General features: G+C 42.2%; 1 protein-coding gene across 8 annotated transcripts in view; it reads right to left on the reverse strand.

The window, feature by feature from the left end:
* PXK (PX domain containing serine/threonine kinase like) overlaps window positions 1–21,600 on the reverse strand; it is a 68,780-nt gene that overhangs the window by 37,556 nt on the left and 9,624 nt on the right. For all 8 annotated transcript variants that reach the window (XM_032458187.1, XM_032458186.1, XM_032458193.1 and 5 more), the window contains exons 2-3: window positions 7,614–7,664; window positions 5,739–5,786 (exon numbers count right to left, since the gene is read on the reverse strand). In XM_032458187.1, the coding sequence (XP_032314078.1) occupies window positions 5,739–5,786; window positions 7,614–7,664 (99 nt within the window). The remainder of the gene's footprint in view (window positions 1–5,738; window positions 5,787–7,613; window positions 7,665–21,600) is intronic.

Here is a 21,600-nt window from a genome sequence, read left to right on the forward strand (position 1 = left end):
GAAGCTTTCAGGATCTTCTGTCTGACTTTGGTTTCTGAATTCCATGTGGCTTTATGTAGGTCTATTTTTCATTCTCTGTGCTGAATACTCTCAGCCCTTTCATTCTAGAAACTAATAGTCTTATGTTCTTTGGTATTTTCCTGTATTAGGTCATTATTTCTTCCCCTCCAATGCCCTTTGCTTTCTTTTTCTGGAACTGCTGTTTTCCTTCTGGACTGGTCCTCTATTCTTATTTTTCTCTCCTATTTTCTGCCTATGTTAAACATTTTTTTCCTACTAAAATTTGTTTCTGGGACATTTCCTTTACAGTTTAGCCCTTCTAAAGAGTTTTCATCTCTACTATTATCTTTTTTATTTCTAAGTATTCTTTTTTTTTCCTTAATAGCATCCTGAATGTAATGCAATTTTTTATCTTTCTGAGATTACAAAAGATAAATTTTCTAAGAACCAGTGACCTCAGTATCTTTAGCTTGTTTCTCTTAGGCTTGGCAGATTCCCCCTAAATAATCTTCTAATCTCCTGCCTGGAGGGTCTAAGCCTGATGGCCGGTATTCTGGGAGCTCAGAGGAAGAAGAAGACTCGGCTAGGGCTGCAGGTTGGGGGAGGTGGATGGGTCTCAGGTTTATTATATAACTATTACCAACTGTGTCTGCATTCTCCAGTCCAAAGACTATTCTACCCTCTCCAGAGAAAAAAACCAGTTTTCCACTGGAGGGAGAAGAGCAGGCATAAATTGTTCAGATGGGGAGATCTGGAGGCCAGATTACTTCTTAAACATACTTTCAATTCCTGATTTTAGCTTGACCTCCACCCCAAGCTGGAGGCAGCACCTGGTGTTGTCAATTGCTACATCTTTCAGAGGTTCTGTGGTGTAAACTGGGACCCACTGGAGTTATTCACCCCCACTGCCATCCCAGAATTCTGCCTTCCCATATCTGCTTAATTAGTGAAGCTGATTTTCCACTGGATTTTCAGTTTCAACTGTTTTTGTTGTAGTTTTCTCCTCTCTTATTTGTCCTTGAGGGGGTGTGTGTGTGAGAGAGAGAGTGTGTATGTGTGTGTGTGTGTGTGTGTGTGTGTGTTTAAGATCAGTTGACTGTTGTTTTAGAGTGGCTTTAGGAGGGAAAAAAAGTAAATGCAGGTGCTCAATCTACTATCATTTTCCAGATCATATAAAACTTTATGAGTCTGTTTTTTAAACTTAAAAAACAAAGTGTCAGATTGGTATCTTAATTTAACGAGCAAAATCACTTTCAAAGAGCAGTGCTAGTCTACACTTGTGGGTAGATTAGAGCCGTCCAAGTGGCATGTGTATTGACCGAGGGGGAGGTCCCAAGAGAAGGGCATCTTGAATTCAGACAAGCATGTCACCTACACCACCCATGTGGGCAAACCTGACTTAGCCTATTCTACCCTGCATTCTTCAAGCAACAATGAAGACCTTGAACTTGATACTGGGCAAGATGAAAAGGTTGGTTGACAATTCTAAATTGCCTACTTCTCCAGCATACTTATGAAAATATGTCAGAGCACACTTAGAATGAATTTTCAACCACGGCAAAAGTCACTGCCAGATAAGACACTCCAATTTTAAGTCGTTTTCCTCACTCATACAATTAGTCTTTACCTAATAGCAGTTTCTTTATTAGCTAAATAAAAAATATATACTTATGAAGAAAGCACATCACTCAGCTAGTACACACCCAAGCCAATCACTTTCCTGTTACTCTTGCTCAGGAGCATTGAGTAATACAGGGCAATCAAAGATAATATATTACTGAAAACATAATTTATTTCTTTTTAAAACTTACTAAATTGCAGGATATAATCTCATTTGCATGGGTGTGTATAAGCCCAGGAATAGAGTTATATATGCATGAAAAAATGATACCTGAGAACAGCTACCTCTGGGAGTGGACTAATCAATTAATTTTTATTTCCAGACTATGAAATGTTTACATTTCTTATTTAGTACTTTCTTTCAATTAGAAAGACAGAAAGAAAGGAAGGAAGAAAGAAAAGAGAGGAGAGGAGAGGAGAGGAGAGGAGAGGAGAGGAGAGGAGAGGAGAGGAGAGGAGAGGAAAGGAAAGGAAAGGAAAAGAGAAAAGAAAAAAAAAAAAAAAGAAACCCTTTTACTTATCAAACTGATCACATACACAGCAAGGACTTCGTTAGCCACCATCAGCCCAGCTGCCGGCACTACCTGCCCCACCGCAGACGGAGACGAGTCCCACTACTCAGCATGGACAGTCATGTCTGACATCATCAGATTCAAACCCCAACAGGCCTATTTCTCATTCATGGTGGGGATGTGAGAATGAGTTTGATACGGTATCTGTTTCAAACTCTGTGGCTTCCAAGCGTCAACCAGTCTATTTTTTCATGCTTCATTTCTCTTTAAGAAAATGTACTGATCTGCCCAGACATCCCATCAGCTCTTCTAAATCATCAGGTGAAACAAAGAATTCTTTGCCAACGCTGTGATTACAGTATCCTTCCTATGTCAGTCCGCTAGACAGACTGGAGGTGTTTTCCTGCCCTGGTTTAAGCTCTCACAATAAATATTCCTAAAAGTATTAAAACTATGCAATATGTGTGTCATTATTGTAAGATCTTGCCTTAGCATTCAAGAAAAACTTATTTTCTCTTTCAGCTTCCTCCCAGAATTTCTAAAATGCTTACCAATCACAGAATGTAAAATTTAGAACTCCCATGCCTGATGAGAAGAGAGGGAGAGAGAACACTAACTAGCACAGAGCGCTGAAGCCCCTAAGCCCGTGATTCCCTGGACACCTCCAAGCTGATGGCTTCAAGCCAAGACACCTCACCATCCCATTTTGGATTGTTTAACGTGCCTTGTGGATTCCCTTCTCAAGTTCCTTGTATAAAGGAAAGACATCAAGAAAGCCAGCAGAGAAGTCTTCAAAGTTCCCCCATCCATAACACCTGCAGCATGACAACGCAACAGGGGAATGATTGCCAAAGTGGGGTCTGGAGCCCATAATCTGACCCACGCTAGCCTAGCAGAGGCCTCTAAATTCCATGACAAACTATGTCACAATTCAAGACAACTAGCTTTTCGTCTGGAGGAAAAACCTATGAACTCTGAACCTGCTAATCTCTCACTGCTGTTATCAGACCATAACGATCTGCAAATTGCCTTCAACTACATTCCAGTCAGTATTCTACAAAGTTCTAAGCTCTCAACAGAGCCTAATTTGTTGCCATTTCCCCTGCAGTGTTCAGCAGAGTCTCTCCAATGGGCAGTAAAATCAAATCACAAAACATTTGTGCTACAGCAGACCTGAGAAGTCATCTGGTTCAACCCCTTCGTTTCAGATGGGCAAAGTGAGACAGGAGAGAGGAAGTAACTGACCCAAGGTCTCAGTGCTGGTAAGGGGGCAGAGTCTGGGTCCCATCCCAAATCTGAGGGTTTCTCGCAAGTTCCCATCATTTCATCTCCTGTTTTTTTCTTTCTCTGTGTTGCATGCTAGCTCCCTAGATGGTTACTAATTTGATGTTGCCTTAAAAATAAGGTGGTGATTTTTCTTCACTGTTATCAGAAGATGTGCTCACTGTAAAAAGCTGGGAAAGTACAGCTTTTTTTCTGTCTTTCTACTTATATGGCTTGCACGTGCTTGTTTGTAGAGAACTTGGAAAGTACAGAATAGTATAAAGAACCAGAAAAACACAAAACCCATAATCTTGCCACCTGGGGATCCCCGTCATTAACATTTTGGCATATTTCCTTCCAATCTCTTTTTCTGGACATTTCGTGTAATTATTATATTGCATGTATAATTTTACACCCTGCTTTTTTTCCCACTTGAGCATTTTTCCTATTAGACTGAGTCAACTCTGCATATGTGTATTATATTTCTCTTTCTTCAGCAGGAACTCATTTATCGGTCAGAAGGGTAATCAGACACTGAAATTCATGGTCAGTGCTGTTCTGCGGTTTGGAGTCTTTTTGGTGTGTTTTATGGAGGTTGTTTTGAAATTATTTTGTTGCCAAAAAGCTGCATGCACTTTCTTCTGTTTGTTTACTTGGATCCAGAAAAACCTCCCACTTCAGTATGTCTGGCTATATCCTGCCCAGCACAAGCCAACATCGATACACGTGGATATTTGCATTTGAAATAAGATGCACATTGAAAGTGCCCATTTTTAAAGAGAAAGTTACACTGACACAAAAATAAAATTCTATTATATTAAAAAGGCCAAAATTGAATAGTCATGGAGATTCAACTTTATATTCCAAAAGCAAGAACAAATAGGAGATAAAACTCTCCTGCCCACCCCCTACTCTTGGGAGCTGGGCCTAGGCAATTTCAATTTCAGAAATATTTCTCCCCTGATTCTTATTCAGCCCTGGCTGAACGGCACTGTACAAAGATCACGCCTCTGTCGTCAAAATTGGGCAAGGGTTTACTTGTGCATAAAGGTGAAAACACACAGTTGGCCCAATGTTAAGTCCCAAATGTTCATGCCACTGTGAGCACGTGGAAATGTCTGGAGAGACCTGTGGAGGAGATCCACAGCTGGAATAAGCTGCATACCAGCGCCTCATCTACAATGTCATCAAAGGCCCGGCTTTCATCTAAGGAAAGACTGTGCTATTAAAATCCATAAATGAAACCAACTGAACCCATCTGTGAGGAGAATTTGACCTCTGCCAATATTCTAAAGTGGAGATTTAAAGTGGACACACTATAATTAACGTGTAGAAAGACAACATATGTCAAATGCATGACCATATGTGAATTGCATAAAGGTCTGCAGATACTCAGGCCGGTTCTACTGGAAGGAAAACGAGGCATTCGTGCTTTCAGCAGCGTTGTGAAAAATGCGAAAGTCTGGACTCTACAAATGCTATTTTTCCAAAGTCTGATCAATTGAAAAAATGGTCTTTTGAAGGAAAGGAAGCATCACGCTGCCTCACAGCAAGCAGTCCTCCTGACCTCTGTGGACAGGATCAGAATAAGTGATGGTGGCCAGCTGACCTCCCAGCTGGGCTGTCATAAGCCAAGCACTCTGGCTCAGGTTCAAAGGGTTTATGCTACTAACTGAGGCTGAGATACGACACGAGCCCAGTGGACTTCAGTAACCCATGGCACTGGAAGACCAGTCTGCCAGGCGAAGGCATGGGTGGTACTGCCAGGAAGCCCTGCAGGGCTAACGCCTCGCTGGGACCCTTCCATCACTGCCAGCACCTGCTGGGTTTCCAGAGAAAAACAGTACAGCTCATCCCTCTTTCCATTATGGCCAACAAGTTGGGAACATTTAAATCAAAAGGACTCAGAAACACATACTTAAGAGAAAAAAGTTACACTGAAACAAGCTGAGTCTCTCGTTACTGCTGAGTGTTGATCTGCAACGCTGACTACACTGCCGAGTTCAGTGAGAGTCTGAGAGAGTCCCAGCTCCAAGTAAACAACCCTAACAATTCATTTAGTCATTCCTAACCTGCAAAAAGGAGATAACACACACAGCACCCCATGACTGCAGTAAGGATGCAATCTGGCACAAAGGCACACAGTTGCAAGGTGACTATTATAAATCTTGTTTATTCCCCAAAGTTTATTTTTAGAGACATTCATCATCTGTTTAAAGTATGAGCTTGTTTCCTTTGCTAGGAAAATATGTTAATTTCTTATTCCTAACATTACCATTTCCAGCCAGTTCCTAAGATGCCCCAAGCAATAAATGTGTGTCATTGGTGTTTTAAAATATTTACCTGCAAGCTGTTGTTCAGCAAATCAAAGTCACTGTACCTCCTAACAATCTGCAAGAAATAAAACAGTGGTGTTTTGATTCAGCAAAGACCATCAATTTTCATTTCCTTATTAAATATTTATTTGCATTCTACAGCCAAAGCACTTGCATTAAAGGCAGCAGAGCTAATACTGGAGCCTGACTTGCTTAACTTGGCAGCCCCAGGAAACAGACCTAGCAGTGCCCCTGAGTTGGCTGGGCCATGGGAAACTGGTTAACACCAGCCAAACTCACAAGACGCCAGCAGGTAAGAGAGAATGGTAATGTATTTGTTTTCAGGGCGAATAGCCCTTTAAGTATTTTTCTTACTAACCAGGCACCTGGAAAGATGAATTAATAATTTACAAAAAAGAAGAAAAAAACAGTTTTACTGAACATGAAATCAGAGTAAAAGGAGGCGGACAGTTTTGAAGCCGTTTCATCCTTGCCCTGGATAAAATTTCCCTCATTTGAGGTCCCACCAGTCTAGAGACTGGACTGCACCTGCAGGCAGAGAGGTCACAGCTCTCTCTGATTCTCCCTGTTTCTCCTCTTGGCCAGCAGTCCACCTGTCTATACATTCTTTCTTAGTTATATTGATGCCACTGATTAGCCATAGCCAATTCTAAAACACTGGAGCTAGAAAAACGCATCAAGGGTTGACTTTTCTGGTAGGACATTGCCTTTGGGCCTGACTGACAAATGTACATCAGAAAGTGAAACATGAGGCCATCCCTGATAACTGCAAAGGAGTAAAAAGTAGCATAATAGTTAACCACAGAGAATATGCAAATTACAACTCCATTTTTGGGTTTTTTTTGGAGGGGGGATTAGGTTTGTTTGTTTGTTTGCTTGTTTGTTTGTTTAATGGAGATACTGGCGATTGAACCCAGGACCTGTGCATGCTAAGCATGTGCTCTACCACTTGAGCTATACCCTCCCCTCCAAACCTGTTCTGTCATGGATCTGAGTGTGACCTCAGACCAGTTACCTACCTCATGAATGTAAAATGGGGCTAATGCTATTAACTGTTGATTAACTGAATTAATATGCAGAACCAATGCCTAACAATAAATGTTCAATCGATATTAAACATTATAATTACTCCAACAAAAAGTAGTTTGAGTTTTCAAGCAAAGGAAAGACCAAATATGGGCTACCAAGGTAAAAAGACTGCTTAGGGTGTGAGGTAAGGTCCCAGCTGGGCTGTGAAGGACAAGGTAAGATTTTTGGAAGATGGGAGAGGAAGGTCATTGTAATGACTAAAACAGGAAAGCAATGGCCCCTATACAGAATTCAGCCACCTTCTGCAAGCCAACTGGGATGGGAGGACCTCTAGATCTATATAGTAAGTTCTCTCTGAGGCCACCACTAAGAAAAGCAACCCCTGGGGCTGTAATTAGACTCTCACCTATGGTCAGTGAGGGAACCAGCACTAGAAATTGCCCACAAGTGTATTTGGAAGTCCATGAAATACATTGTTCACATTGCATAATGTCCAGGGCACTGTCTTGCCTTTCCACCAGGTAGACTGAACTCTAATCTCCCCCACCCAAACTATGGCTTCAGGTGAGGAGGTTTGAATTACTAGGAACAAAACAAGTAATTTGCCTACCCTGCTTACTCTGTGTCCCGCTGGAGAACAAATGCCTACTCTCTGTGGTAACATCATACACAAATTAAGCCAAACAACTGGGAACAGAAAAGCCTTTTATAATACATGTCTTAAAGCTAAAGGTTTATATCTGAAAGATATACAATTTATATTTATGTGTTCTAGTTTTTCCAGATTTTTAGATGCCCCAGGTCAGAATTTTATTTATATGTTTTTCTAATGACAAAGAAAAAAAATGCTTACCTGCCAGCTATTTTCTACAGAAATTCCTCTTTGCACACGAATGATGTACTCCTAAAAAAAGAGGGGGGAAAGAGCTTCAATTACAAAGCACCCAAATCAGAGATTCACAAATATTAGGTGAAAGTATCAGATAAAGTAGACTTCAGAGCAAAGAAGACTACCAGAGACAGAGAGGGACACAAAGATAAAAGGGTAATCTAGCAGCAAGACAGCAATCTTAAATTAAATGTGTATGCACCAAATACCAGAGCTGCAAAGTATGTAAAGCAAAACCTGACAGAACCAAAAGGAGAAATAGACAAGCCCACGATTATAGTTGGAGACTTCCACATGCCTCTCTCAGCAAGTGGTAGAATAACTAAAAAGAAAACTAGTAAGGATACAGAAGACCTCAACAATACCATTATTGATGAAAAATTAGTCAACAGTCGATCTAAGAAAGAAATGAAAATTTTTATTCCAGCCAACCTGGGAATTACAACTTAGGAGGCAGTCTTTCAGAAAGCTCTGAGGACTGTTACGCCTGCTAGAGGTCAAACACAGTCATATACGTTTTTGAGACGTCAAATGATGTATCAACAGTTTACATGATCCAGATCTGCAAGTACAAAGCAAGCAGTGGGTCATCGTGACCCTTTACAAGATTAAGAAGGAATGTTATCTCTTAAGGAGGTCTGGTTAATGCAGAGGCATGATACACACCAAAGGGGAGAGAGGAAGCCTAAATGGTCTGAGAGAAATTTTATGTTTAAATTTTTCTTTTCTTGCTATAAAACATGAATTTTATTTCATCACCATCAACCAACAGATTTAATTAGCAGTTATAGAGCACTCCATCCAACAACAGCAGATTATACTCTTTTCAAGAGGATATACAAAAAGACAACCTACAGAATAGGAGAAAATACTTGTAAAAGATGAGACTAACAAGGGCTTAATTTCCAGAATATATAAACAGCTCATACAACTTAATAAGAAAAAAAAAAGACCCAATTCAAAAGTGGGCAGAAGACTTAAACAAGCAATTCTCCAATAAAGACATACAAATGGCCAATAGGCACATGAAAAAATGCTCAGTATCACTAATTATCAGAGAAATGCAAATCAAAACTACAATGAGGTATCACTTCACACCAGTCAGAATGGCCATCATTCAAAAGTCCACAAATGATAAATGCTGGAGAGTCTGGGGAGAAAAGGGAACCCTCCTACCCTGCTGGTGGGAATGCAGTTTGGTACAGCCATTATAGAAAACAGTATGGAGATTCCTCAAAAAGCTAAAAATAGACTTACCATATGACCCAGCAATCCTACTCCTGGGCATATATCCAGAGGGAACCCTAATTCAAAAAGATACATGCACCTCAATGTCCATAGCAGCACTACTTGACATGAAAACAACCTAAATGTTCACTGACAGATAAAGAAGCTGTGGTATATTTATACAATGGACTACTACTCAGTCATAAAAAAGAATAAAATAATGTCATTTGCAGCAACATGGATGGACCTGAAGATTGTCATTATAAGTGAAGTAAGCCAGAAAGAGAAAAGAAAAATACCATATGACATCACTTATATGTGGAATCTAAAAAAAAAAAAAGACAAAGAACTTATTTACAAAACAGAAATAGACTCACAGACATAGAAAACAAATATTATGGTTACCGGGAGGAAGGGATACATTGGGAGTTTGAGATTTGCAATAGTTATATATAATATATATAACTAATGTATATATTTTATATATATATAAAAATAGATAAATAACAAGTTTATACTGTATAGCACAGGGAATTATATACAATATCTTGTAACTTATGGTAAAAAAGAATATGAAAACAAATATATGTATGTTCATGTATGACTGAAGCACTATGCTGTACACCAGAAACTGACACAACATTGTAAACTGACTATATTTCAATTAAAAAAATATATATATACAAAAAAGAGGATATACAGATGGCAAATAAGCACATGAAAAGATGTTTAACATTACTAGTCATCAAGCAAATGTAAATTAAGATCACAATGAGCTATCACTATACCCTTATCAGAATAGCTGAAACAAAAAAAAATAATACCAAATGCAGGCTGGGATAACAGAAAACCTGGATCACTCATAAATTACCAGTGGGGGATCATACACCATGATCAAGTTGGATTCATTCCAGGGTCACAAAGGTGGTTCAACATACACAAATCAATGTGATATACCATACGAACAATAGAAAAGACAAAAACCACATTATCACCTCAATAGATAAATTACTGGCGGGCATTTAAAATGGTACAGTCAGTCCTGGACACTGTTTGGCGGTGTCTTAAAAAAATTAAAACATGCAACTATCATATGACTAAGCAATTGCACTCCTGGACATTTATCACAGAGAAATGAAAACTTATGTCGATAAAATAATTGGCACAGGAAATTTCATAGCAGCTTTATTGGTAATAACCCATAACAGAAAAAGAAATAAACTACTGATACATGCAACAAGTTGGATGACTCTCCAGAGAATTAAGCCAAGTGAAGAAGCCAGTCCCAAAAGATTACAAAGTGTATGACTCCACTGATACAACATTCATGAAATGACACAATTATAGAGATGGAGAACAGCCTAGTATCTGCCAAGAGTTAAGGCTAGGGTAGTAGGGTGTGAGTTGGCGGGGGAGCAGGTGTGGCTATGGAACGGTAAAGTGAAGTGCTATGGTTTGAACGTTTCTGTCCTCCCCCAAATTCGTATGTTGAAATACTAACCCCCAAAGATGATGGCATTAGGAGGTGGGACCTCTGGGAGATACTAAGGTCATGAGAGTGAAGCCCTCATGAGTGGGATTAGCCCCTTGTAAAAGGGGCTCCAGAGAGATCCCGTGCCCCTTCCATCAGGTAAGGATAGCTTGAGAAGGTGCCAGCTATGAACCAGGAGGACCTTCACAGAAGACAACCATGCTGGCACCTTATGTTGGACTTCCAGCCTCCAGAACTATAAGAAAGAAATTTCCGTTGTGTATAAGCCACACAGTTTAATTTTGGTATAGCAGCCTGAATGGACTAACACTTGAGGGATGTTTGGACTGATGGAAATGCTCTGTATCTTGACTGTATCATTGTGAATGTCTTGGTTGTGACATTGTACTAAGTTTTGCAAGACACTACCAATGAAAGAGACTGGTTAATGGATATATGGGATCTCTCTGCATTGTTTCTTATAATTGTACGTGAATTTACAATTACCTCAAAAAAATTAACCTTAGGCATTCAAAACTAGTATGGTAGAGTCAGAAGACTGAGATCCATGATTTTTGCTACTCAAAGTTTGCATTTTTATATGCATAGTCAGGTAGAAAAGGCCATTAAGAAAACAAGTAAGAAGATAGAACAGATATGCAGTGATGGCGTTTTCCAAAGAAACCAAATCCAGCGACCCCCAAAGATGCCTGATCATTGAAATCTTCCTGCTCCTGGGGAGCGAGGAGAAGAGAGGGTGTTAAAAGTACACATTCCCAGGCCTTGCAGCACCAGACTTGCTGAATCAGAATCTTGAAAACAGAAACTCGGATTCAGAAATTTTAATAGCCTCCCCAGGTAATTCTTACTAATCACATAAGCAGGAAACACAGATCTAGTCCAGCCTTCTGCTTATACACACAGGGAGTTATGATGAAGGTACAGATGAAATCATATTTTTTAAAAATAACTTTTTTTTCTCAAATGCTCAGAATTGTTTTAACACCTCTGGATGCGATGGTTTAGGCACTATTCATAGTCACTACTCAACAAATGCTTATCAACACAGTACTCGGCAAATCTTCCGTACTGAGTAATTCTGATTTAAATAGGTTACTTAGAAAATAAAGCCAAATAAGCACTGTTAACTTGGTAACCGAGTTTTAAAATAGCTCTTATTACACTATCATTCATTTCCATTCTGTTTAGCTAGCAAAGGTTGAGAAAGCCCACGTAAGCAGGAATTTCTGCCTGTTCTGGACTATGTTAAGAATGATACATTCAACAATGTCCACTCAAGAATGAGTGCCTGTGTACCAGGCACCAGGCTTAATTGGTTTCATGTGGGGTTATAAAATAAATATTTCAAAACTGACTTCTGTAGTGTGGCAAATCTCTTAAGCAATATGCCAATGCAATTATTTCTGAATATGTAAAGATAAAATGCTAAAAGACATCTGATGTTCTTATGTTTAGGGATCAGTTCTTTAGCTTTGAAATTGTCTCTTTTTCTCAGGGTTGTCCTACTGGCAAATTTTCTGGGCTTTTACAGTCTTATAGTAGAGCTAAAATCAGCACATGTAATTAAGTACTTCTAAACAACCACATATAGGTAAGTTTTTTGATGTCTAAGTCAAGGGGGAAATGTTATTTCTCAGAAATCACTTCAAGCACCTACTGCTTCACTATGATTTATCAGAGGAATAATATTAATTTTAAAAATTCCAGTTCAGGGTTGGGGAACTTGGTAGGTGGTAAGTAAACACTGCTGTCCTGCTTTATATACTTTGAGTTTAAAGTTTGGACTTGTGTTTTACAAAGATGTTGCTGCCCATTGTGAACACCAATTAAGCACCTATCATGTTCCAAACCCTGTGCTTGGTTCACACTGGGGGTATAACTCCAAACAAGACAGGTACATCATGTCCCCAAATTTCCTGCCCTCCCTGGAGACTGGAGGCCCTGAAGGAAAGAGTGCAAGTGGGCCTGATAGAATTCTGGGCAGAGAGACAGGATCCTGCTGAGACAGCAGGAAGCCCCCAGAGTGCTCTCCCCCAAGGATGAAACAGGCAGGGCTCAGGTTCCAGATACAGCAGAGGCTGAGTGTGCTGTGGTCCCGAAGAGGGTCCCTCCTTGGTGTGGGCTGGGGAGCAGCCGGGGTCTGGGAAGGTCAGCCAGCCCCCTCCCAGGTCTGATGTCTCCACTTCCACCCACAGGCCTTACCGCTCTGTTTACAGTGATCCACCCCAGGCCCCTCCCCTAGACGGCGTGCGGTTTCAGAGGTCCACCCTCTGGGTCAGTGGTTATTTGATGATTTTTTTTTCTTTTTTTTTCCCTCTGTAAACTTATAACCTGGCTTTCCCCCCATTTCCATTCCTGTGATTTATGCCAAAAAAGTTTGCCATTATTTTAACCTGTGGAAAAAAAAAAAAAAAGACAGGTACAGTCTAATTCCATCCCATCCCTCTGCAGACACATAGCATAGGTGGGTTTTTTTTTTTTTTCCAGACTTGTCTGTAAAACAACACACAATAATGCTTGAGGGAAAGCATTTGGCAGACAGGAAGTAGCAACTATAAGATAGTGCTTGGGTCCTGATGTCAGACTGATATCCCAAAATGACATCCTAATTAGTGTTTCTGCCAAGACGCTCTTTGTGTTTCGAGCAGAATTTCTCCAAAGAGGGTGGCTCTGCCCCAGAGGATATCTGGCAACATCTGGAGGCATCTTCGGTTGGCACAGGATGGGGGAGTGCTACTGGCATCCAGTAGCTGGAGGTCAGAGATTCTGCTAACCCATGACATCCAGGACAGCCCCACAACAAAGCCCAAATGTCAACAGTGCTGAGACTGAGAAACCCAAGTCCAGGCGCATTGAATAAAACAGGTCATCCCAGTGCAGGGAGGCCTGGGGTTCGGCGGGTGGGGGTGGGGTGGGGTCACTTCTGCTATCATCTGCCGCTGGCTGCAGCCCCTTGGTGCTCCACACACAACACCATTTATAACATGTCCAAGCCCACCTGGAGGGCTCGCTTAATGACTGGTGGCCTCAAAAAACCCCACTGTGTTTCCTCTGTAAAGATGCATTAAGGCTTGGATGTTGCCCTCTGGTCCCATCTGCCATGTGGTTACAGACACAGAGAAAGACAACAGGAAACAAGGTAAGGTGATTTTGCTTAGAAATATTTTTACTCCACTTCAATGGAGCAAGTTCATTTCTAACTATAAAACATCTGAACTGTTTTAGTTTGCACGGTATCACCACCTAGCCCAACCAAAAGGAAGCACCTTCATTTCCTATCTCTCATGTGCAAACTAAACAGAGCACGGCTGTTCTAGAGCGTGCAACCAGGCTGGCGCTCTTATTACAGCAGAGAAAAGAGTGCCCCAGAGACCTGTAGAAACCCAACATTTGAAGTCAGGCTTCCACCTCCAGAGCTGGAGTCAGCAGCCCAGAATCCTCCAGCGAATCACTCCCACCTTTGCCCCCGCCTCTGATGTGGAACAGAACGTGCAGTCTGTATAAGAGAAACTAAACCACCACGGCCCATCAGGCATGGAAGGGAGAGCTAAGAGCCCTGCAGGGCAGCTCTGGGTCACACAGATCTATGCCATCTGCTGCCACTTCCCCAGGGCCTTCTCCCTGCTCCTCTTCACGACACCACAGCCCTTATCCTGGCGGGGCAAGGAGGCTGCCCTGTCAAGCCCTAGCACGTGGGCATCCTGGCAAGTCAGTACAGTCCTGGCTGAAGTTCTTCAAACCAGAAAGGCACTAGGACCACATGAGTTCTGACTTAAGGGAAGAGAAGACAGAATTAATGTGAAATGCACACCGATCTTGTGCCAGGAAATTTGCTAAGCCCCTTACTCAACACTTCTCACTCAATCCTCACAGCAAAATTAAGTGAGCTGTCCAAGGTCACACAGCTAGGAAGCAGCTGACTGGGAATTGGAACCCAAGACACTAATTTCTAAGACTTTCCAAACTGCCAGGCGTGGCTGGCAACCCCCGGGGACCTGAGGATGCCCTATGCCCGGCTCCCTCAGCAGCCCTGAAAGATGGAGCCTCGATGGTCTGGGGAACTCAGGGGACTCTCAGCTGAGGGGGCAGGGGTGGGGGCTGCCACTCCACAACTGTCGGTTAATGCTTCCAACACAGGCCATTTGCTCAGTAGGCATTTTCACTGGCATTCTGTGTTTCCTGAGTTTCTGTAAAGATATTTAAGATTGCACAGCACTGTAGCTGGTATTCAAAGATGCCTCAGTTTGATGAGATTTTAGAAAACTAAGGAGGAAAACTTATTTTGAATCTGTCTGGCCCCAAATGACATTAGTGAGGCTACAAACACAGACCACTTTGAAAGAAATGTGTAAAAGAAGCTAAAGCCAAAACTTAAGCCAACTGTCAAACCTGCCTAGCCCACGTAATTCTCCTCTCTTCCCTCTTGGCACAGCTATTAGGTTTACTGACACTCAGAGTACAGAGAGACAGAGCAGCTGTGTGGACGTATTTTACCTGTCAGTGTACCCACATCTCTACCTCTAAAGCAGAGGCTCTCATACTGCTGCATTCTAGAATCACCTAGAGAAATTTTTTTTAATTTTTAATTAAATATTAAAATTAAAAAAAGAAAAAGACACTTATACTTTGACCCTACCTCCCAGGGATTCTGATTTAACTTGTCTGGGCTGACGCATAGGCATTAGTAGGTCTTAAAAGTTCCCTAGGTGGTTCTAATATGCTGCCAGAGGTGAGACTCACCGTTCTGAAACCTTTTAAATAGGAAACTGCTTCACACTACAAAAATAAAAACCCTCAAGAGAGGGAGGAAACAAATGAACCAAGCACTCACCACAGCTCACAATCTCCTCTCCCCGTACCCTCATCCCTCCCTGCCTCTCTGCAAGGACTCCGCTCTCCTCTCTCCTTGGGTATAGGGTTAGGGTACCTAAAACCTGAGCCCTCTAGGAACCCCCACACAGGGCCCCGTAGCGCGGCTTCCACAGGCACCCCTCACATGATCGGCCAATGGCAAGCAAAGAACAAGGACTCTCATTTTGCAGCTAGGGGAACTGAGTTTCTGAAAGGATAAACGCCTTGATTAGAACATGGTGTGTCTGGGATAGGAGACCAGGTCTGTCTCCACCTCACTCCTAGTTCACTCCCAAGACCCACTTCCTCCCGGCACTTTCCCTTCATAGGGAGGCCTGCAAAGCATGCTGAGGACAAGTGACCTCGCTGGACACTGACACTGCGCTACTTCCCTGCTCAGGAACCTTCCAGGGCTCCCAGTGGTCACGGGATAAAACCCAAACTCCTCAGCCTTTCATGTTCTTCTGTTGCCTGACCTAAGTGTCCCAACTAACCCTTTCTTTCCCCTCAGTCCCTCCTCTACCCAGTCAGATCCTGTCTCCTCAGCACTCCTGACTTACTCCCCTCCCTCTGCTGTTCTACTTAGTCACAACCTGGGAAGTTCAGCTTTTTAATCATGTTACTGCTATTTTTGTCCCAACGTCTGTCTACGTTTGGAGAGGGAGGCTCTCTCCAACTGGATTAAGTTCTTCAAAGGCTAGAATCATACATTTATTTATTTAGCACCCAGCACATGGTCAGGCCAACAGGCAGAAGCGTGGTGAATGCTCACTGGTGGGTATTTGTTAACAGACTGCTTGCATCTTCGAGAAGGAGGCAGCAAGCTGCTCTTTTTCACGTGCATCCACATCCAGGTGGACTCTAATAGCACTCTCAAGAAAATGCCCATGGGTCTCTCAAGCCCTCAGACTTTATAAAATCAACATTCAAACCCACAGCATCACAGCATAACGGCTGCAGCTCACAGGGCAGTGGACACCACCACCCGAAAGGACCCAAGCTTTCTGAGGAAATGCTCATGGCTGCAGGACCTCTGCTCATCTCACCAGCCACCTGCTTGGCTGTGTAGAATCCTTAACACTTCATTAGCATTAATGATAACTCCTTGCTCTGCTAAATATTCATTATTTATCATTGTTTCATCTGCAGATTTTCAGTGCTGGAACATGCCTTTGTTTTATTTTAATTGCTGTGAGTCAGTACGTATACCTGACTCAAAATGAATGAAAGCATTAAGGGTTTTAAAGGACATTTGAAGAATCACCACTATCTTAGCCTGAGTTTTGGCAGGTGACTGAAGTCAAGTGTATCTCCTTTTCAACCAAGTGAAATAAATTTCATTTAAAATCTAACTGACTGAATCATAGAACCGCGTGCTTTAATTTCATGCAAAACAAATTCTCCAGTTTCCACTCTGCGTTCACAGAAGGGACAGGGAACACGTCACAAGCACACTTTGCTCCCTGCGGTGAGACACAGCGGCTGGTATCGTGCATGCTCCCTTCTCCAGGCCTTCTGAAGTCCACGCTCTCCTCTGCAGGATGGTCTCCCGCCCTGCCTGGGGAGCTGGACTTCAAAGACAGCCAATGTTCCAGCCAGGAGAAGTACTGCAAAGCAGCACTCAAAAATCCTTTTGACCTCATACGCGACTACAGAGTGGATGCAGCATTTTAAACAGCAGTTCCTGCAGCATTCTATAGTACACAGACCCCTAAATGATGCCAAAGCAAATGGCATCATTTGCTAAGATGGGAACCCATGAATTCCAGCTTCCGGTCAAAGCAGAGAAAATAAACCCTCGAAAATCTGAGGCTCAATTTAATAGTAATTAAAAATTAAATATAACCTTCGCTTGCTCAATGATCCTCACATCTCTTGGGCCAATACCCTAAAAGGGTAGAAACAGACGCAGTGAACATAACCTCAGAGAACCACCTACAACTTATTTAACTGGCTAGAAAAGACAGTTAAACATCCAAACTCTGATCTGGTTGGAAATCATGATTTTTTACATGGGTTCTGGTATCTACAGTGGCCAACTCCTCAACCCTCATGACTGCTGCTGGTACCAACCTAAGTACCTGCTAGGTCCTAAGTGCTTCTCTTCCCAGGGCCACTTCTCTACGTGCCCCTATTTGCCACTGCCCCAAAGACAGGCCGCCCAGAGTCCTTCTGGAACCTGAAGCAGAAGCTGGTCCCGATGTGGTGATCAGCCACAGTGTGCACCCCTCCCCCAGGCCACAACCACCAGTCCCCTGGGGAAAGGGCACCGGCTCTCTGCCACTTACTAGTTTTGTGACCGAACTCCTCTGAGCGTCACCTGTAAAATCATACCTTTCCAACAGGGTTGTGGTGAATATTAGTGAGGTTGTGTATTTAGAGCATCCAGCACAAAGGCCGGCTTTGTAGCTTAGTTTCCTTTTCTGCTAAGAAAATAGGGAACACAAAGTGTCTGCAGGTGAATGTATCACGGCTTTAAGCAGAACGCACAGGAGACAGCACCAGCCCTAACAGCACTGAAGGAAAAATAAAAAGCAGCCACTCTCTCTCAACACAGGAAACAACTTTATCAGTCTCTGATTTCTAACAGGGAGTACCATTCCTCCGTCTCTATCATCCCAGCTTCTGTGCCCACCTTTAAAGGGGGCTAATTAAAAACCCTCCCTCTAAAATAACCTGATAGCAACACTAAGAGAATGGATGAGTTATTTATGGTTTATCCACATAGTGGAAGGATATGCAAGACTTTAAAAGGACGTATTAAAATAATTTTTCATTTCATGGGAAAAGGTGTATGTCATAATACTATTAAAAAAGGATTTTAAAAGTCTGTGATAACATTGATAGGGAGAGGGAAATACACCAAATGTTAACAGTCGTTGTCTCTGGAGGTGAAATTATATGTGATTTAAATTCTCTTAACTGTGTTTTCTGTTTTTCACTTTATCTTCAATGAGCACATTCTATATTTCTAATCAGGAAAAAATTAGTTTTAGAAGTTCCTTGGTTTGTCACACACGTAATTTAAAAATGCTACTTTAAAAGAAGGACTGCTGAGTGAGAAGATAAGGACTGAAATGATCTGATCTTGGATAAGATCACAGTATGTTATCAATGATAAACACAGACGAGCATCTTTTTTGGTTTGGCAAAGGGACTTCCGCTCATTTTACGACTCATCAGCACTTTACTGCGCTGGGAGAACTGGAAAAACAGAAGATGAAGGTCAAATACGTGAACTCTTCTACTTGTATCAGGGTGGTAACACATTTGGTAGGAAAAAACTTGAAACTATGGGTGGAAGTCAAGCTAGGAGAGTCCCTACTGGTTTGAATTAAGTTATAGTAGAACTGGTCACCATCACTGAGGCTGACGGAGGGCTGACTACACATGATTTTATTCTACCTAACCTAAAAATGCCACTGTGTTTTCCCAAGACATTAGTTTCAATTCATAACCACCCACGTAAGTGACTACCACCATGCTGCCACTTACCTCTTCAACACTGAAGGCAGTAACTGCCATCTCTAGGTTGCTTACTCTGCACCTTCTATTCCTCAGCTTCTTCCATCTCCCCGCAATGTGTGGAGGTAGATATCACTCTCATTTACAAGAATCCCAAGGCTCAGAGAGGGTAGGTGCCCTGAACAGGGGCACTCAGCTAGTAAGTGCTGAGGACAGACACCCCCCCGCCCCGCGCCTACCTGACCCAGGGGCTCAGCAGTTCCTAGGTTCTGTGTCCTTGGGCAGAAGGCTTTCACATCATCAACCCTCTCAGCCGACAGAGGTTGGCTGAACAGGCAGAACCAGTCCATCAAGTCAGAAAGAGGCTGGGAGAGAGTGAGGGCAGAGGAGAGGAGAACCCAGGCCTGGGTGATCGGAGTTAAGACAGCGGTAGAACGTTCACAACACAACACCTCCTGGACCAGACTCCGATCCCCTGCACTTTGCAGCCCACCCCCTACTACGTGTACACAAACTGCTGTCTATGCACATCTGGGCTGGATGTGATCTGGGCACTGCACAGAAACTGTATACAAACAAGAAAGCTAGTTTTAACAAGCCCCACCATGAACACTCCTGATTAGGCAGGTTCTGAAAAAGTGGAAAGGAGCATTTTTATATGAACATGCCAAAAAAAGTGGACATCAGGTTTACAGAGTACCCAGCAATCTGAATGGCAGCTGTCTTTGACCAGGCTGTTCTGTTTCCACACTAAGCTCCTGTTAACTAACAGCTGCACAGTAAGTGAATCTCTTTTGGGCACTTTGCGGTTAAAAACCATGGAAGTGGTCACAAAGCCCCACCGGTTGCGGGGCTGGCGGGTCCTACTCTCTAGCTCAGCTTCCGCAATCAGCCCAGTGGTTTGAAGACAGTAATGACCTAAGGCTGTGACGCTCAGTGTGGCAGCCACGATGCACACGTGCCCCATGTGACTAAGGGACTGAATTTCACATTTTATTTATTGAATTTGAGAAGTCTAGTGGCTACAGTACTGGACAATTCCATGATAGACTATTTGTTTGCAGATATAAATAGGTATTTATGAAACTTTAAGCATACTAAAATAGTGTTATGACTTGCTTTTTTTCCATTTGTTATAACAGGACTCCCTTTCCATTTTAGTAACTATTCATCTGGGTATTGTTTTTAATGTCTGTATCTGTGCTGTCCAATATAGAAGCCACAAGCAATATGTGACTATTGAGCACCCAAACTGTGGCTAGTCTGAATTGAGATACATTGTAACTATAAAAATATACACCAGATTTTAACAGCTTCATATGGCAAAAAGAAGGAAAAATATATTAATAACTTTTATAATGATTACACTTTGCAATGACAGTATTTGGATATAGTGGGTTAAACAGAATGTATTATTTAAATTAGTTCTACCTGTTTCTTTATATTTTTTATCATGGCTACTAGAAAATTTAAAACAACATACATGGTTTGCATTGTACGTGCACTGCACAGCACTGCCCTAAAGCCCCCACTTTGTAATGAATTAACTCCACTCCTGTGCAGCCCGGATGGGAGAACTGAGAAAATGGTCACCAAAATCAGCGTCTGGTTCTGTGGTTCAGGGGAGAACCACTAACTTGTCCTGGTCTAGGCCTAGACTGGGTGGAGCCATCAAATGGGTGTGGCCCTAATAACAGATGGCTCCCAACTGGTACCTCTTTCAAAGTCCACAGCATCGTACCAAACCTTCATTCTGCCGCCCCCAGACCTACGGCCTGGATCAAGCTACTTACCCTCTCTGAGCTTCACTTTCTTCCCACTGAAAAATGAGGATAATAGCCAACTCGATTCAGAGTGGTCATGAGGATCAAATGAGAATCTGGAAAAGTCTGGCAATTTCTTATAAAGTTAAATATTCACTTAGCATATGACTAAGTAATTCCATTCCTAGGTATTTACCCTGGAGAAATGAAAATGTGTCTATACAAAGACTTGTACCCAAATGTTCATAGCAGCTCTATTCAAAATAACCCGAATCTGGAAACAACCCAGATGTCTACCAACAGGTGGTACATCCAGACAGTGGAATATTACTGAGCAACAAAAAGAAACACGCAACAGCATGGAAGAATCTCAAAGCTTTATGCTAAGTGAAAGAAGCCAGACAGAAAAGACTGTCCTACAAGATTCCACTTATAAATGACATTCCAGAGAAGGTGAAACAATAGTAACAGAAAGCGGATGGGTAGCTGCCAGGGATCAGAGGGAGGGTACTCATGGAAAAGAGGACCAAGGAAATATCTGGAGTGGTGAAAATGTTACACAGTGGTTACATGGGTGTGTGTGTATGCATGTGTGTGTATGTGTGTGTATGTGTGTGTGTGTGTGTGTGTGTATATATATATATATATATATACACATATATATATATTTGCTAAAACTTCTCAAATGAGAAAAGATAAAGCACTTAGCACAGGGCAGGGCATATAATAAGTGCTTAAACACTGTTAGCTGTTATCAAGACAAGACTCTTCAGTAGTACTCAAAATGTCTAATAATCAATTTTAGACTCCTGATCTTCCTGGGAAGCCCAGCTACCCCATGCTTACCTTGCCCTATTTCTCTAACCATTTCTAGTGCCTCTGTTTCCCTCCTGGCCTCTACCTAGCAGACTTTCCCTCTGATGTATGTGCTCCTTCCTCTTTCCCTACCTTCTCTCCCTCCTGCACTGACCTGAGATGTGGACTTTCTAACTTCACTGCTTCATTATCACCATGAACTCTTCTCTCCCCTTTCTTCACCCTTCTTACTGAACCCTGCACGTCACCAGCAAATTACACTTCCTAAAATACCACCTTCTGCCGCAGATCTGCTCAAGTCCCCTCGCTGCTGTTCAGATCCCTTAGCCTGGCATCC

The sequence above is a fragment of the Camelus ferus genome, chromosome 17 (assembly GCF_009834535.1).
Source record: "Camelus ferus isolate YT-003-E chromosome 17, BCGSAC_Cfer_1.0, whole genome shotgun sequence".
NCBI lineage: Eukaryota > Metazoa > Chordata > Mammalia > Artiodactyla > Camelidae > Camelus > Camelus ferus.